This window comes from Apteryx rowi, unplaced genomic scaffold (assembly GCF_003343035.1).
Source record: "Apteryx rowi isolate R43461 unplaced genomic scaffold, aptRow1 scaffold_190, whole genome shotgun sequence".
NCBI classification, from domain to species: domain Eukaryota; kingdom Metazoa; phylum Chordata; class Aves; order Apterygiformes; family Apterygidae; genus Apteryx; species Apteryx rowi.
The window spans coordinates 1,582,080-1,599,782 of NW_020448197.1; the positions used below are offsets into that span (position 1 = coordinate 1,582,080).

The following is a 17,703-nucleotide window of genomic DNA, read 5'->3' on the forward strand; positions in this document are numbered from 1 at the left end:
ACATCAGTGAGCCCTTTTCATCCTTCCTTTTCAAATAAGGCTTCAATGGCTCTTCTTTGGGAAAAAATAAGTAAATAACTGACGCCATCCCACCGCTTTGCAGTTCTGACCATTAACTGCTGCAGGACTGGCGTGTCCTGCTCAGCCATCCTCAGGGTGAGGGAGGTGCTTCCGGCACCAACACACTGACGTGGGTCTGTCCTGTCAGAACATCCGAAAGTGCTTTGACAATGTTCCTCTGGGGCCTGGGGACCTATTTCCCATTTTTATAAAGGCACAGAGAGGTTAAAGGGCATGGCACCGGTTACACAGGTGATTGGCAGGGCCAGGACCTTCGCACAGGAAGGAAGCACCCCTGACATCTTCTCCAAAGGCGTTTGTACCAAACTCCAGAGCAGGAAAGTAGAGCACAGAGAAAACTCTCAAAGACCAGAGTTTCCACCTGTAGCCTTTGGTTACCTGCTTCAAGGCCTGTTCCAGGCGGGTTTGTTTCGACACGGACAGTTTGCACACTGTGTCCCACCGGTTGCTCAGCTCCTGCAGCTGCACCTTCACCCAGGTCGTGTCATCTCGGCTGTTCTCGATGAGCTCCCGGCCAGAGCGCTTGAGCACCTGAACCGTTCCCGTGCGCTTCCCCAGCTCCTTCTGGAAGACCTGCAGGGTGAGAGGGCAGAAGTCAGTCCCGGGGGGAAAAAACAGGGAAGTCGCAGTTGAAATGGTTTGTAACATGGGTTACACCCACCCTCCTGGGTGCACATCACAGGTTCACCACAACCCAGTTATATGGGATAAGGGCAGGCTGGGAGCTAGGTATCACACAAAGCATCTGAAAATGTTTTGGTATGAGTGCATGTGGACAGCCTGAGCACTCCCAGCAAAGGTAAAACTCGGAGGAGGACAGGAGCCTGGAATTTCCACCAGAGCATCCTGCAAACACTGGCAGAAACGATCATGACCTGGAGGAGGGCAGGTCCTAGCCAAGGAGCTCACACTGCAGCGCAGTAGCTGCTTTGAACAGAAGCCCAAGCCCTGTCCGGGGATTTGAACTTATGACCTAATCCAGCAGGAGGAGTGCCAATTTCTAAGACATGCTGGAGAAAACTGCCAAGACCAAAGTTTACAGAGGCTTATAAACTCAGCTACCTCTTCAAAACTCAATAGATCTGTCTGATAATGTCTAGGAAGAACAGAATTCCAGGTCCTGTAGCCTTGTTGTTGCCCTCCTTGCCCACCACAGCAAACCAAAGCATTGAGACATGCAGCTCTGCAGAGCGGTACCAACCCTGGCTCCTCCATTATTTGGCATTTGGGGAACACAATCTCTGCTCATATCATGGAGAAGAGTTGGAAAAGGCTCTCTCACCTTATGAGCATCCATCAGGTTCATAACCAGATCCAGGTCACCATGGACAGGCTGGTCTTCAGCTAATTGTGGTTCCACCTTGTAGAGCCAGTCCACCAAGGCTTGTAGAGCATCCATGAACTGACCAGAGAACAAGAGGGCTTCTTCCAGTTTGTGCTGCCTGAAAAACAAACATCCATGTGAACTTTCTGAAATCAGGAAGTGTTTCTCTCTTCACCCACCTCCTCTTGCTACGGCCCAGTGACCTCCTCCACCCATCACATCTAATTGCCACATTACCTCGGTCTAACCTCCCATCCTGTCTCCTCTGCTCTGCTTTTCCCTTTGATGATGGTCCTTGACAAATGAGAGCTGCTTGTAAAGGGTTCTGGCTGGACTTACCTTTCTACAGACTTGCCACACACGGTGTCCCATTTATCCCGGACTTCTCCTAGCAAATTGTCCAGTTTTTGAGTGTCATCTGGAAGTAAGGCCTTTTCTTTGAGGGCTCTGCCAGTCCTGATTGTGGTGTCATAGACGGGCTGCTTTCCACCCAGAGTCTTCTGAAACTCCTACATTTAGAACCAGACACAGGGAAGGGAAAAACAAATTGCTTTAGAAGGCCTGACCTTGCAAGGAAGATAAATGGCTCTCTTGTGTAGATCCACAGCTATACATTTTCCATTGCAGTAATGAAGGTGGAACATGTCATTTGTCACTGCTGCCCTGCTCTCCCTCCCAAGGAAGCTCCCTTCCACCCCAGCCAGAAAGCTCTGCTTTCCCTTCAGTGAAACTCTACCTTGTGTTTGGAGAGCTGGAGCTTGATTTTGTCGGGATCATTGGAGATCTCCAGCTCAGAGTCCAGGTGATTCTCTGCATCTTCCAGCCAATCAATCAGTTTTTTCCAAGCTTCATGGAACTGAAATGAAATAGGAGGAAGTTTGAAGCTTAACATGGATGCTTTCCCCAGTCCCTTTTCTGTCTCACAACCTTCTGTCTCTCAAGGCTGGCAATACCTCAGGGTTTGTCCCACCCTTTCCATATTTCTCACCTGCTTGGCTCTCTTCCTGGCATCATCAAGAGCTCGGCCCCTCTCAACAGAGCGCTGCACGACCTTCTCCCAGCGCGACTGGACGCTCACCAGCAGGTTCTTTATCAGAACCACATCCTGCTTTTGACTGAGAAACTTCAGCTGGTTCCCAGTTTGATCCAGCTCGATGATCTGATCCCGATGAGCATTCACTTCATTGGCAAACACCTAAGAACAGCAAAAATTTACTCCGATATGCAAAGAGCAGAACCGGACAGGCCTGCGAATGCCTTACGCAGGCAGGGAGGATGAAGGTGCCGCTCCAGCTCCCTACATCTCAGCTCTGCTTGGGAAGAGCCAGCCGGGCGCTCCCAGCCCCCAGGTACCTTGTGCTCGTCGATCTGGGCCAGCACGGCGTTCAGGATGAGGCTGGGCGGGGGCGCGATGTTCAGGTTCTGCTCTGCCAGTGTGAGCCAGTTGATGAAGTCCTGGAGGGAATTCTGGAAGTCCGTGGCCAGGGCGAGCGCTTCCTCCAGCTTCGACTGCCGCCGCGGACGCAGGGAGGGAGGGAGAGAGGGAGGAAGGGGGGAAACACAGAGCGCTAAAGTTCACAATCTGCGGTTTCACAGACAGAGGCAGGCTTTGTGTCCCTGATGAAACGAGCCTCTAATGGGAACCTCATCGGTTCGGCCAGGGAACATGACTTGTTTACCAAGGGGAGGCGATTTCAATGAAAGCGGCCCGCTGCAGAATCGGTTTCTTTCAAAACAAACGGGCAAGAATTGTACATGAAAGAGGAGAGAACTCCATTATCGACACACGAGCAGCTGCGTCACCCTCAGCTTCCCGAGAAAYGGATCACCATGGGAAGAGCTGCTCAGGAAATGGAAGGTGGATGATATTTCGATGGCAACAGCTGCAGCACCACAAATTTATTCTGGGCTGAGGCCACAGCGTCCCTTGTTTTATCTCATCACTAGCCAAAACACGAGAATGGAGTCAGCTCAGAGGAGAATTTGGCCGGCTGTCTCGCTCAGAGGACCAACAAAGTGTGCCTTTCAGAGCCGCAGGAGCCTTCTTCCCGCCTCTCTTCTAAATTAATTCAAACGCAATTCTCATTTTCTATGTGATTTAACCAACTCTTATGACTATCTAAGAAAATAACAGCTTGGCTCTCAGCATCATTTGGAAGGCAAATTCAACCTGTGCAACCAAGGGAGAGGTGGTCTAAAAAATAATCCTGATCTCCAGCCCTGACTAGCTCCACTTACTGCAGTAACATCGCCTTTGGGAAAGCAGGGCAGCAAGCAGGGAGCGTCTGCTCTCTGATCAGCTTGTGGGGGGCAAGAGCAGATGGCTTCTGTCTGCAAACCCTACCTTYCTCTCCTCCATCTTGGTGCTGACCAGGCACCATTTCTGCTCCAGCAGTGCTACGCTCTGCTCCGTCTTCGAGCCAGAGCCCGAGTCATCGCGGTTCAGCAGCATCAGTCGCCCCTTGGCCAGAAGCTGGCTGTACACGTCCTCCTTGGCTTTGAGCTGGCTGTACAGCTCCTGCAACGAAGGGAGCACCAAAGACGTTAGAGAAAGAGCTCAGAGAAGGGGCTACGGCTTGCTGGAACTCAGGAAATTCAGGGCAGACAGCAAAGTGACAGCAGTGGGTCACTCTGCACAGAGAGAGGTGCTTAACCAGTAATGCTGTGAAGTCCTGTCCCAGGCATCAAGTGCAAACTTATCTGTAACCCTGAAGAGAAGAGACCAGAGAAGCACTCGTCTCCTCCCCATCAGACTCTGCCACATAACGGAGAAGTTTCGATGCTGAGATTTGACAGACAGACAAACTGGTTGAATTAGAAGCATTACAAATCTTTATGAAGAAATTACCATGTGGGCAYTGAGTTGTTCCCGGGCAGTTTCTGGCAGACCTCCTGTGGGTTTTGATGCAGACAGTTGGCTCTCCATCCTCGTTAGCCACAGGAGGAAGTCTTCAATCTCACCATGGAAACCCTGGGCCTGTGAGGGAACATATAATGGGCCATGGATCAGATGACATCAGGCACCATTGATCATGCGCCAGGGTTAGCGCTATGTTTGCTTCAGAACTAGATAAAGAGGCAGAGCAGAATCTGACAGCACATTAAGGAGGGATATACATGGTACCTCCTTAACCACACAACAGCTCTGGCAAATAAACATAACACAGTTGGTTGTGCAAACAAAAAATTGCTGGCTCTTAAATCTCACTTTGAGGCTAATGTGTCTCTGGCCTGAAAAGGTAAAAAGCCACTCTCTAAAGAGCCTTTGTCCTTCCACCGTCAAGCCTCATCTTCTTGTTAAAAAGGTATAATTTTCCACTTCAGGATAACAAACACACGTGGACTATTTTGAGGTAAAAACAGCAAAAGCAAAGCACTCCATAACTGTGCCACACAGCAGAAGACGGGAGGTCAACTCTGACCTTGCCGAGTTCATATCCTGCAGCAGAAATGCCTGGTCTTTGCTGCACTTCCAGGCAGGCAGAGAATCATTCCCGGACAAAAAACCAAATGAAAAATTAGCACAAAAAAAAGTCCAAGGTCTCTAACTTCTTCTACCTTCACTTTGGGAAGGGACATTAAACAGGAGCAGGCCCTCAACAGTTCTCCTCTGCCCATGTGAATCCCCCCAAGGAGCGTCCCTGACCTGCTGGAGCGTCGACTGCAGCTGCTGCTCCCTCTCCTCTGTCTTCTGCAGCACCGACTCCCAGCACGAGTTCAGTTTCTCCAGGCGGTTTCGCAGGCTGCTTGCATCATCTCCCGCACTCGACTCCAGGAGTTCGTTGCCTGCTTTGTTCACCGTCTCCACGGTTGCTTGGTGGGCCAGAACATCGTTCTTCAGCACCTACACGAGACACGGTGGGTAAACGTTGGACRTCTCTCTGAAATGGCCTGCTAATTCCAGCACTCTCTCACGGGTTCGAATCAACTCAAACTCTTCAGGTAAAATAAAATCCTGCATCAGGAATGGATTAAAAACTGCCCTGAGTAGGAGTACTCACATGATGCTTTGCGAGTTCAACCTCGATGACTTTTGGATCTCCGTTGACRGGTTTCTGTGCATCTAGCAACTCCTCGGTGTGGGTCAGCCAGGCCATCAGCTCCGCTAATGCGTGTTGGAACTGGCCGAGCGCTAGAAGAGCGGCTTCTAGCTTATGCTGTTCAATGACAGGGAAGGAAAAAGAAAGTTTAAGTCAGGAAGGAGGGGAAGCATCCGAGTGAATTTCAACTCTGCATTTCCGAGAGCCCAGATTTTCTCTGTACCTGTCTGTGAGCAATTTTCTCGCCCAAATTCTCCCAGAGATGTTTCAGCTCTGTCAGTGGTTCTTTTATGATGTCTCTGTCTGTCTCATCCGTAGCTTTTTTTAGCATCAGTTCACCTTGATGATTAAGCTTTTCCATCTCAATCTGCTGCTGGTAAACCTCCATTTTAAACTCCTGCCAAAACAAGCAGGACAAAAACCAGAATAAAATGAATCATTTGAGCGTGAGCTCTGCAACGCAACTGAAGCGTCAGAGAACGAGTCTGATTCCACTCACATACCTTCATCTCATTCATTTGCTCCTTAACTGTGTTGAGGTCAGTGCCGACRGGTGACATGTTGCAGAGTTTAATCACAGCATTGTCCAGCCAGTCAAACATTGCCTGAAACGAGGGCACACAATTAACGCGGGGAAATACAAACCGCCGGTCCGGGAAACGGGGCAGGTATATCTGTTACCCTGCAACCACACATCTTTGCTTTTGGACAGAGACGTCTGCTTGGCCAGCACATGCTTTTGCAAGCTCTTCTGCCTCCTCTCTCCCACTTGCAACATAAGGAGCTGACTACAGTCAGGCTCATTTTCCCATTTTGTGCAGAAATGAGGATGGATTTGGGAGGACAAATGGAGTCACATATCTGCTCTATTCCTTGGTGGCAGAGCTCGGACTCTAACAGAGGCTGGAAACACTTGCACAGGAGACATTTTTGCGCTCTGCATTTGTGCAACGCCTCGTGTAATTGGGGGCAGAGGTTCGCAGTAATGATCCTAAGTTCACCCGYCCCACGAACAACTTAGCGCTGGCTCTTACTTGAAGCGTGTCCTGGTATTGCACAGCTGACTGCATAGCTTCTTCGAGCTTTTCAAGCCGCTCCTTCCAAGTTTTGTTTAGATTTTCCCATGCRTTGTTCATCTGCAGAACACAAGATTGACCACAAAATTTGTTATGCTCTTCCATTTGAGCTCCCACTTGCACTTACCTGATTTTATCTGAATGAGAGGCTGCTGTTTCTCCTACCTCATCAATGCTCTTTTTCACTTCTGGTTTCTCGGTTTCACCACAGGCAAAAATTAAATCAGTTCCAAGGAGTCGAATGAACTCCAGCTCTTCATGCAAGCCATCCGTTTCCTCTTTAATAGTCTGCAGATAACACAAAAATGTTTATTTGCTAAACGGTCTTCCAAAAAGTCCCCTAGTACATGAGTATGGGAGGGCTGAAGCATGGCGAGTCCTTCCTGCTCTGTGGTGTCCTGCCTTCTGGCTGAAGAAACTCTCGTAACCTCCAGCCCAAAGCCAGACCACCACCACCACACTATGAAGCACACAGATGGCTTTCCTGTTCACCAGCATTGCCACGGTCAGCCTGTTTTGCCTCCTCCTTTGGTCACAGTGGCAATGCTGCTTGCTATTTGCAGGGTTTGGGGGAACGAAAATAAAAAAATCTGTATTTAACTTGACATGTGCCTGAACTGGCCTCACCGCAGATAATGCTGTTTTCAGGAGCATTTCGTCAATGCAGCAATCATTTTTCAAGACTTAATGGTTGTAAATTGAAGTCAGAATGGTTATAAAATGAAAATAAAAATGGCAAGGACAAACTTAGCAAAGAGCAATGCATAAAGTAACATCCCTGCTCCTCAAGGTCCAAGTCAAGTCGATATTCAAACACTCAAAGTGGATGTCACCACAAGATTTGAAACAACCAAACAACAACATACATATCCAAGTCCGTCCAGCTTTAGTTATTTCCAATCTAGCCAAAATCTAAATATACGCTTCCCACGCTACACAGCACTCAAATGCCTTCTACATCGACCGGGAGCAGAACCATGCAAACTTCCACATCACTCAAAACAAGTGGGCACACAACTCTGACCACATGCTTTGACAACAGTTTTCCAAAACAGTAGCAGATAAAGTGATTTAAACATCATTTCCTTGTCTGGATCATGAGCAGCTGGAGAGTGGGGGGGGATATGTAAAATACACTTCTGCTTTTTTTCCCTGCAGTTCCAAATTGCAATGTAAATAATGTTTCGTAATCAGACTAACAGCTTACAAAACTGTTTTATGGCCATGTTTGGCCATGCCCATATTTAAGATCTATCCCAATCTGGCTTACAAGCTGGGTGCAAACAGGCTCCAGACTGAGATACAGCCCCATAGTCCTCACCTCTGCCGCTTCCACTTGCTGCTTGATGATGGATGGATCAATGCCTGGGCTCTCCAGGTCGTGCACAATGTCCTGTGTGTCTTTGATGGTAGTCAGGAGGGCTGCCATGTCATACCAGAACTTCTCTGCAAGCTCCAGGACGTCGAGGAACTTCATTTCACGTTCCTCAGCCCGAGCTTTGATGTCTTCCCAGAAGAAGACCATCTGATCCAACTTATCCTGGATTACTGAGGAAGGGAATGAAAACAATCAGTGACGAAGGAGTCTGCCCTATTTTGCCTCTAGGAAACTGTTTTACAACTCAAAGCATTTTGCAAACACTTTCCACTTAGAAACAGCCAGTAGAATATTCTAATATGAATTAAAGATGACCAGGACTGTCAGAGCATTAACTGAGAGAGACACTGAGGGACAGGAGAAACTCCAACTTGCAGAAATAAAGCTATTATTTATGGGCAGGCAAGTTCAGAACAAATTTGCCCACACAGCCTCCTCCAATGAACCTCTGTTCTGGCCACCTCTAGCGTGAAGTCTACGCTCGCTCAGTTCACAAGCTGCCTGTTGAGCTGCCAACGAAGGTGCCAATTAGTGTCATTTGTGTTGACAGGTCTTTTTGTGCTGGGGATGTTCCTCCCCTCCATTAAGGATTGAATTGACACCAACAAACCCTTTCACAGAGGCCACCAGCAGTTGCCATGAGAGAACAGCTCATGGCTGAACGAGGCTGGGTTTAAACCTTGGCCTGAGCAGTCACAAATGCTTCTTGCTSCTCTGGCTGACAGCCCCTGCCTGCTCCAGATGGAAGCAAACGCCAGGTACCTGCACACAGAGAACCCAACATCTCCAGGGCCAGGAGATCCTTGAARTATACCCCTGGGACGTCCCCATGGGGCTGGAGCCACGATTTGGGCAGGATATGGAGAAGCTGAGGCAATGCCAACAGCAAATGTCTCCCACTGAATCCACCCTGAGATACCTTTTGCTGCCAGGTCCTTGTCTGCTCCCTGCGATCTCCCGATCAGCTCTTCCCCGCGGCGTTTCAGAGCCTCAAAGGAGGGCTGCAGCTTCTCCAGCTCCACGGTGGCGTTTTTGTTCTCGCTGATGCACTCCCGGATCTTATCGACCTCCGCGGGGATGAGGGGCGGCATGTGCAGCCGGGAGGAAAGGGTCTCCAGCGTCTCCAGCATCGGCTCGATCTTATCGTGGAACTGGAGAGGAGCGAGTCCGTTAGGGCGGGCAAGAGGGGATTAAACAGTGCTGCATCGCTCCCAGCGTGTGCAACAGCCCCTCAGCGCTGCACCCAGTGGCCTCTCTAGAGAGGACAAACATTGCCTGCAACAGCAGTTACACCTGCAGCCTCCCGTTCATGCCTGCCCCTGCTTTTATTTGCTTCTCACGGCCTCAGGCTGGGCCAGCTCCGAGGAGTCAAACAACACGTGAGGCAGATATGCTCGCAGAGCCAGCCCGGGCAACTGAACCAAACACGGCAGTGATTTGTCGTGATATTCAACCCTATAAAATTCATATTTTGACTGCTGCCCCACTTCTTGCAAAAGTGCAGCATGACAGGAAAACTGAATCCCATGTTTTTTTGTTTTGCTTTGTTTTCTTTTCTTTTAGCATCCATGCAAAGATGCTGCTGGAAAAGCGCCTGTGTTTGGTGCCGAAGGAAGTCTCCGCTCAGTGCAAAGCCAGTGAGGGAACCACCTTGACGCAGTTACTGCGAGACGGTGGGAGGCCGCATGCGCGTAGAGCGAGCTGCCACAGAGCTGAGACTTCAACACTAGCAGAATCAGAAAGCCAGGAGGGATAAGGGAAGGGGGGCTGGCAGGGTTTTTTTTTTAAGTCAACTTTGGCCTTCAAGATCTGAGATCATCTCTGCTGCTGAGGACGAGGACAGCGCCCTACTGCGGCTGCAGCCCACGTGCTGCTGGGACACCAGCATCTCCTTTCCCCACGCCCCACACTGACAGCAGAGGTGAAACAGGCTCTTGATGCAAAGCTGATCATGGGCACACTGGCTTCACCCACAAGCAGGAGCAAACCGGCAAGTTCAGCGAGAGCAGAAAGCTCTGTGCGTCGGTGTAAACCCCTTTAACAGCAAAACCTCAGCTTTGCAGTAAGCGCTCGCGGCGGAAGCTGGCCACGGCTGAAACCACACACGGCAACGCGACACAAGCCAGCTCAGAGCTGTGATTTCAGGGCCTCGGAGCTAATTCTTTAAGCCCATTCCACTGAGCTGTGCGCGGACCAAAACCAAAAATCCGGGTGTAAAACAAGACTTGTTTCAGCCCAAGAGGGAGCGCAAGTGCACGTCGGTCGTGGCGAGGCTTACCTCCGTGATCTGCAATGGTGGGGCGCAGTCAACACAACAATGAAATGGGACCATGTGGGGAAGACGGGAACAGGCAGCGACACACAAAGGTAACACATCCCACAATGTGAGTGAGAGATGAGACGGGAGAGGAGGGGGGGGGGGAAAAACTCGGAGTTAATACAAGTGCAAACCCAGAGAAGTGACTAAACAATACAGGAATTAAAAAAAAAAAACAACAAAAAAAACAACAAAACCCCCAGACATGACAAAAACCAACTGTGCTACAGTAACAGCGGGTGAAATGAAACATGACTACAAACTACACATCCTGAGCGCGTGTGACAAACTCTTTACCCCCTTTCTGAACTTTAAGGCCTATGATCTCTACCAGTCTTTTCATATCTCTTCCCGCAATCCCGGATTTTGCAGGTGTCCTCTACAGATGCCCGGGCCCCGGAGACGACGATTGACTCTCCCGTACAAACGACCCTGCGGCTCACTGCCTATCCAGCAGCGCTTTACTTATCAGAAATGAAACTTATCTCTCCAGGCTCTTCAAAGAGGCTCTCTGGGACCTTCCAACTTGGGCCGATGCCAAAGCAGCCCCTTTGAATGAGCATCGTTACTGAGGTTGTAAAAATTTATTACTCTATTTACTACGTCAAGAACCCAAGTGCTTCTCCCCCGCTGCTGCAGCCAGCGCTGAGCGGCGGGGAGCTCTGCCCTGCCGTCGGCTGACAGCTACCCTGAGGGTGCCTGACCGCATYGGGCCTGAAAATGGGTTTTAAAATCGTAAGCCCCAGTGTAAAACGGCACCTGGAAGCACGTGGCCTTCRCCGGGGGGCCGCAATAAGCCCTTAGGGTAACGCGGCTGCTTTGCGCCCGCGACGCCTACCTGCGTGGACTGCGAGACGGCTTCGTCGAGGGCGAGGGCCCGCTGGCACACCTCCTCTTTGATCTTGGCATACATGGCCTCCGCCGTCGCGTACTTTTTCTGCACCATCTCCCCTTCCTCGGGGTTGAGGTCCTTGAGCTGCGGCCCGATTTTCAGCAGCTTGTCAATATGGGGCTTGTGCTCAGCAATAGACTCTCTCAGTTGCTAGGGAATGGGGAGGGGAACAAAAAAAAACCAGACGACTGTTTAGAAGCCTACTGAAGGCCGCTGCCTATTTATTTCACGCTCAAAGAGCGACGATTTTATCTGATAGCGAAAACTCCCACCACGGATCTCTTGACGCAGCCTACAGCGAGCACACGGTACTCAGCGCTTCCCTCGCTGCGCGTTGCCGTCACTCGGCCCTGCGCGGGGCCCTTCCCCACGGCCCAGCGGGGCTCGTCCCGAGAAAAACTTCCTTGGCATCTCTCCACCCTAAAAGCCCAGTGCAGTTTTCCCTGCCACAATCAGGCAAAAGACCCAAAGACACTCGGGCTCCCTTGGGTTTATCCTGTATTTTACTAAGAGTCGTTCCAACTCTTCTGGTGATTTTCGCATGACATGCTCAAGACGCCGTTGTATTACGCAAGTAGGATCCCCAAAAGCAAGAGACTGGGGAAAACTGGAAAAATCCATCAGAAAAAAGACCCACGCACAAGGCACACTTGACCTTGCAAGTGCTGCGCCTCCGTTTAAATGGAAGAGCCGATTCCCTGATAGCCGGCGTAGGAGCTGCAAACTCGGCTACCTCCTTACCCTCATGTCCTCCTGCTGCTGCTTGAGCTGCTCGGGATCGATCGCTGGAGGGGGCAACTGCGAAATCAGGGCTTGCGTCTCTTCAATCCAAGGGTTCAGCTCTTCGTAGGTCTCCCAGAACTGGTTCACCAAGACCTGGGCACGCTCTAAGCGAGCGTAGCGCTCCGAGTTGAGCTGGCTGACGGCTTCGTACTGCTGCACCAGGGACTCTGTTTTCTCCTAAAAGGAAGGGGAGGAGAGTTAGCGACGGATGCAAAAGGGCACGGTAAAAGTGCCAGCTACCTGCTGTGAGCTGGAAAAGCAGAAGATGCATTTGGTGGTGCTCCATGTGCATGAGCTGTAATTCCAATTAAAGCAGCCTAAGAAATCACTGCTGTCCCCCCCCTCCATAAACACTGCAATAAAAATGCTGCAATAAAAGAGTAATAAATGTAGAGAGATTTCTGCTAAGTGTCACTGGTGGGAATTRCTAAAGATGGAGTAATTTTAAACCACTTGAGAGAGAGCAAGAGCTGAGCATTCGCCTTTCTCCTCTCTGCCCTCCCTGTTCCCCCTGAATATCGGAGCACGACTTACCTGGAGAACAGCTTTCTGCTCTTCCCCACACGTCCCAAAGATCTCGTTGCGCTGGCTAAACAGTTCATCCATAGAGTCTTTGTGCCGAATAATGTCGATGGAAAAAGCCTGGAGAAAGGAAATGTCCAAAGAAAGGAAAGAAATCAGAACAAACGCCAATCTTTCCCTCCCCAGCCCTTCGAATGCACCCTCCCGCCTTCGCCCTGTCGCAACGGGGAGCAGACCTCAGGGATCCTGCCAAAACTCAGCACAGCAGAGATCACGCACAACTCAGCTCGTGTCCCCTGGCACACCAAAAATCTGGCTGCCCTAGCAGATTATTGAATTTTTGTCCTCATTACTCATCTATTTTAACCTCTCTCTTTCAAAGGCCCCAAAAAGGCACTTGAAGTTAGAGATCAAGTCAGGCTCAGAGCAACTTCCACATCCAGGTCATTCCTCCTGCCCACCAGAAAGCTGGAGTATCTCACGTGCGGCCTCTTCCACAGAAACGCCAAGGAGCAGTAAATCTAACAAGAAATAGTCTGTTGTGCCTCACTGTACAATGTAAAGCCCAGATTTGCTGTGCAAGTCCCTTCCTCAGGTCTTCCTGCCTCAGCTTCCTCACCTGGAAAGGAGCAGCTCCAAGACCTATTTGCAGGAGATCAGTTTAGTGAATACTGTAGACCCCTGAGACCGCACTCTCCAGAACCACATCTACCAATAACTCTGCTGTCCCCAGGGTCCCCATGATTAGCAATATCCACAAGCAGCGGGAACTCAAGTGGAGCTCAATTTAACTTAATGCTCGACGGTTCAGTCCCTCTCCATTATAACAATGATTTTTTTTTTTAAATGCACAAAATCCAATAAGCCTGTATGTTGCTCTGATTGCCGAGTCTGGTAAAGGAAGAAAAGAGCCGTTTATTTAAAGGGCACGTTCTTTCAGGCATGATCTCATCCCAGAGATATAAAAAACCAGCTTCTCTTTGTTCCAAGTCTGGCTGCCATGAGGGAAACAAGAGTCCCCCACTGGAGGGAACAATGAGCAAAAAAGCAGATGTAAAAGTACCCTCATTAATCAATACATTTGTTTYGCTAAACTGTTCCTGCTGTCAGCTCCAGCAGGACGCAGGTAGAGCTGCTGAAACGGTCACGGGGAAAGCCTTAAGAAGGGGCAGAGCTCTCGAGGGGAGTCCAGGCAGGAGCAACGATCCGGCCCTCAACAGCTACGTGCTAGGGACAGCCTGGAGGGGCGCAGGACCCAGCCGCCACGGCAGGGTTTCTGACGGCAGCGTTGTGCGACCCACAGCGTGGCCGGTCGCGGTCAGAGCGGCAGACTTCACCCAAAGGCTGTGCACATCCAGCTCGGTCAGTATTTTTAACTCGTGCACAGTTCATCCGGCACCCTGAACATCTGAAGGCTTTTTCTGTTAGAAGCCCAACGCTTCATTTGTCTAAATCCTCCTTCTCCCCCTGTGTTTCCTTTTCCGTACACCAAGGACAAGTGTTGCATCTCTTGGGGTGCGCTGGGCTCAGCTATCCCAACCTGCCAAGCTCTCTAGAATAAAGCYGCGCTGAGCTGCACCCATCAGACCCCAGTCTTTCCCCCAAACAACTCGCCCGTCTCTCTCATCCTTGTCCATGAACTGCCTTGAACATGCACATCGAAACTCGTTCAGCTCTTCCCCCCAGTTCAATTAAAGCACTGGGCTATCTGCAACGTTTCCTCTCTTGCACAGTCACGATTTGCCCTGCTCCCACTGGCGAGTCGCCGTCTCCCTCTGCTGCTGCACACAAATAAGCCGTTTCGCTGCATTTGCCCCCGGCCCAGAGGAACAACGCTGCCGCTGCTCCCCGGAGCTCGCGGGCCGGCATGCAGCCACGGTGGGTGCTGTGCACATGCTACACATACCTTCTGCACCTGCAACTGAGCTGTCGTTTGGTCTTGCTCCAGACGAATCGGGCCTAGAGCCATCAACTTCCGTTTGGTCTCAGCAACCCAGGCTAGCTCTGCATCGGCAGCCTGCTCGTACTGGCGGACAGGGAGAGGAGACGGAGCGCAACAGGTTAGCGAGAGGCAGCACGGACACGGYGGGCACGCACGCGGCAAGCAGGGCACGGGGCTGCCCACGTGCCGGYGGGGACGGCGTCCAGGTCCCGCTGCAGGAGGAGCGCTGGTCTGCACACGCGGCTGGGAGACGCACAGCGACGGGCAAAAGGGGCAACGAGACTCAGCGGGGCCTGGTCTGGCCCTTGGCAAGGACACGAGAGCGGGGGGACCCGGTGGGACACCGGGACAAACGCCGCGCCCGGGCACATGGGAGGGTGCAGGAGGACAGGACAGGGCAGGACGCTGGTGCTGACGCCTGCCACCGCGTCTCACTCCCTGCATTGCATCCGGGGACAAACCGTCCAGGTTTATCTTTTATTCAACCTGGAGGTTTCTTGGTTTATCCTTTTGCCCCAGCTGGCAACAACTGCCCCTTTTTGTTTAACACGGGCAGTAACAGTGACCCCGGCACAGCGATGGCCATGCGGCCAGCGAGCCGCTCTGCTCCGGCTCTGTGCAGGCCAAGGCAGAGACCTTGCTCTCTCTGACACGGGAACAAACGACAAATTACATTTATAATCTTGTCACAAACACTTAAAGCAACAGGACTTTTCTGCAAGACAAATGGAAGCCCTATACACCCCGACCCTGCACTCGAAAGGCCAGCAGTGGAGCCGTTCAACATCCGAAAGCACAGAGACAGCCCCAGCCGTAGGCGAGTTTGCCAGCGCAGGCCACCGGTGCTCGACTGAAAGCCCCCGTGCGTCRAGAAGAGCCGGGCGGTCAGCCACGCCGTAGGGGACTGCTCCTGTAGCTGGCTGCAAAGCGCGGAGCATCACTGCAACACGGGCAYTCAGCAGAGCAGAGCACAGGGAAGCAACTGCCTTTCTCTGCATCCTCTGCGTCCGCAGGGGAAGGGATTCCTCTATTTTACATGCTAATTTTGCTTGCACGCTCAGCTTTTCGAGTTGGCGTTCAAAGCTAACAAGGGCAGTTATTCATGGCAATCCGCAAACTCCAATCCATAAAGAATAAGTCTTTTTGAGAAGACTGTTACCCTGGAACAAATCCCCATGCTATCAGAACAGAGGATTACGTTTCCAGGCCTGAAAGTCACCTGTCACTGGTTTTACCCAAGCTACATTACTAATGCAAGCACAAGCCAGCAGAAAGGGAAAATACAGCACTGCCTCAAGAGACTCTGAATTCTCTTTTCCAAACTGCATGCAATTGGACTGGTCAGAAACTAGCTCAGCGCTCTCAGCAACACTATCGCACACTAATCGCGGGCCCATTCATCTCCGGGTGCCAGAGATGAGCTCCGGCCTTCCCGTCAAGCTCCGCTCATCATTTCTCCCGCTACAGTCATGCTGCTCGGACCGAGGCCGGGGTGAGTCACTCGCTGCGCCTCTTCCGAGAACCCCTTCTGGAGGCTGCTGCAAAAAGAGGCGGCCGAGGTTATTAAATTACCTGCTGAGACCTCTGAATAGCAGCATCTATTTCTTCCACCCTCTGCTTGATGGTGTCGCTGACCAGCTTGTAGCGCTCATTGGTGTCTGACACGAGTTTATCCAGCCCTTCGCGGGCTCGCCAGGGAACCAGTTCCAGCAGCGCTCGGCTCACCTCGTTCACAGTGTCCAGGACAAGCCTGTGCTCCATGACCTCCTTCTTCAGCTCCTGCGGGTCACACACACACCCCCGCATCGCTCGCAGCACCGTGCAGGTGACACCTAGCTACTGGGAGACCCGCGGCTGGCTTCCCAGCCGGTTTGCGTCCTTGCTCTTCTCGTGCTCTGTGCTGGCACGAGATCTCCAAGTTATGCACCAGCACCCCGAGCCAATATCCGCAGGTCCCCGACGGCTAGGCCGTTTGCTAGGAGACGTGTAAACAGCCGAGGAGACCAAGGCGGAGGGCAGCTTCACAAAGCACACAGCAGCCAGCTGCTCGGCACAGCCCGGGAGCGGTCGGCTCCCCAATTCCCAGTCCCCACGTTACACGCTCCAAGACTGTGTATCTCACGCTCCCTCTCCTCCCCTCTGCAGTTCCTTCCTGTCCTCGCAGTGCAGGGAGCAAGCCACCGCAGCGGCTCTCTTCCCACACAGCTTCGACGCCCCTGATGTCCAGGCGCTGCTTTCCGACAGGTCTCACCTTTTGCCTCTGCTGAAACTGGGGTATCTGCTCGCCAGCGGGTGACTGTCCTCCGCTGGACGTGAGCTCTTCCTCCACTTTGCTCATCCAGCTGTTCAGCTCCTCGTGCGTCGACTGAAACTTGGTGGCCAGCTGCCGAGCCTGCTCTAGTGTCCGGAGCGCCTTGGAGCTGGTGGCTGTGATGTCCGAATAGCGGGTCTTAATCCCATCCAGTTTCTCCTGGATTAGCAACACTTCTTCCCCTGCAAGACAAAGACACGGGGTAAATGATGCCCATCTAAAGGGTTTGCGGGGGGTGGTTTAAGCAGCCAGTTGCCCTGTGCTCCCATTTTAAATAGCTACTTTCAGTCTCACTTTTCTTCTGCTCAGTGAGACTAACAAGCCTATTTTTACAGCCATGAAGCTACTCTTAGAACTGACATTTTCCTACCAGCTAGTGTAATTTCCACCTCCTTCCTATAATAGAAAGGAAGCAAGCTGTGAAACCTTGCTTTGCAATAAACCTTAAAGCCACCAGAACTCAGTTCTTAACTAATATGTCACAGCTCCAAGAAAAGGTCCAATTCACTCTCTGCTCCTATTTCTGAAAGGACAAGAAATTGCAAGCCAATTTTTTTGCAATTACTCTTCCTGCTATATGGCTCCCACAAGGACAGAGGTCTGTACATCTGCTCAGAGCAGACCACATCTGAAGGGAACACATTGCCCCGACCTTCCTTCCCACTCATAAACATAAACTCACACCCACGTGGCAACAGCGACAACTGCTTCGCATGGGAAAGCGATATTAGGAAAGGGCTTGGCGTATTTTTAACTTCTTTCCATGCTATTTAGCAGCTGGACACAAAGAGAAGATCCTACATCACATTACAGGGCTGCTCAGTGCTGAATGTCACCAAGCACCTCACGTAGATGGTGGGAATCCCAGCTCAGAAAGCTGGGGGTTGAGAGTCAGGATTTACCAAGCAGAAGGAGCGCGCACAGCTCAGCAACTGGATCTAGATGCGGAGCAGCTACTTTGAGAAGATCCAAAAGGAAATCAGATTGGAGGGAGAACAGTCTTCTCCCAACAACTTGTCACTGTAGACCACGGACTT

At 51.3% G+C, this 17,703-nt stretch overlaps 1 protein-coding gene across 1 annotated transcript in view; it reads right to left on the reverse strand.

The window, feature by feature from the left end:
* LOC112964386 (microtubule-actin cross-linking factor 1-like) overlaps positions 1–17,703 on the reverse strand; it is a gene marked incomplete at its 5' end in the record, with an annotated part of 65,557 nt that overhangs the window by 17,059 nt on the left and 30,795 nt on the right. The window contains 23 exons of the mRNA XM_026062438.1: positions 460–654; positions 1,364–1,523; positions 1,745–1,914; positions 2,142–2,261; positions 2,394–2,600; positions 2,759–2,914; positions 3,750–3,923; positions 4,254–4,382; positions 5,052–5,249; positions 5,407–5,562; positions 5,669–5,842; positions 5,949–6,050; positions 6,480–6,581; positions 6,687–6,809; positions 7,843–8,069; positions 8,819–9,050; positions 10,178–10,186; positions 11,055–11,258; positions 11,850–12,068; positions 12,426–12,533; positions 14,320–14,439; positions 15,928–16,134; positions 16,607–16,848. Coding sequence (XP_025918223.1) covers positions 460–654; positions 1,364–1,523; positions 1,745–1,914; positions 2,142–2,261; positions 2,394–2,600; positions 2,759–2,914; positions 3,750–3,923; positions 4,254–4,382; positions 5,052–5,249; positions 5,407–5,562; positions 5,669–5,842; positions 5,949–6,050; positions 6,480–6,581; positions 6,687–6,809; positions 7,843–8,069; positions 8,819–9,050; positions 10,178–10,186; positions 11,055–11,258; positions 11,850–12,068; positions 12,426–12,533; positions 14,320–14,439; positions 15,928–16,134; positions 16,607–16,848 — 3,734 coding nt within the window. The remainder of the gene's footprint in view (positions 1–459; positions 655–1,363; positions 1,524–1,744; positions 1,915–2,141; positions 2,262–2,393; positions 2,601–2,758; positions 2,915–3,749; positions 3,924–4,253; positions 4,383–5,051; positions 5,250–5,406; positions 5,563–5,668; positions 5,843–5,948; positions 6,051–6,479; positions 6,582–6,686; positions 6,810–7,842; positions 8,070–8,818; positions 9,051–10,177; positions 10,187–11,054; positions 11,259–11,849; positions 12,069–12,425; positions 12,534–14,319; positions 14,440–15,927; positions 16,135–16,606; positions 16,849–17,703) is intronic.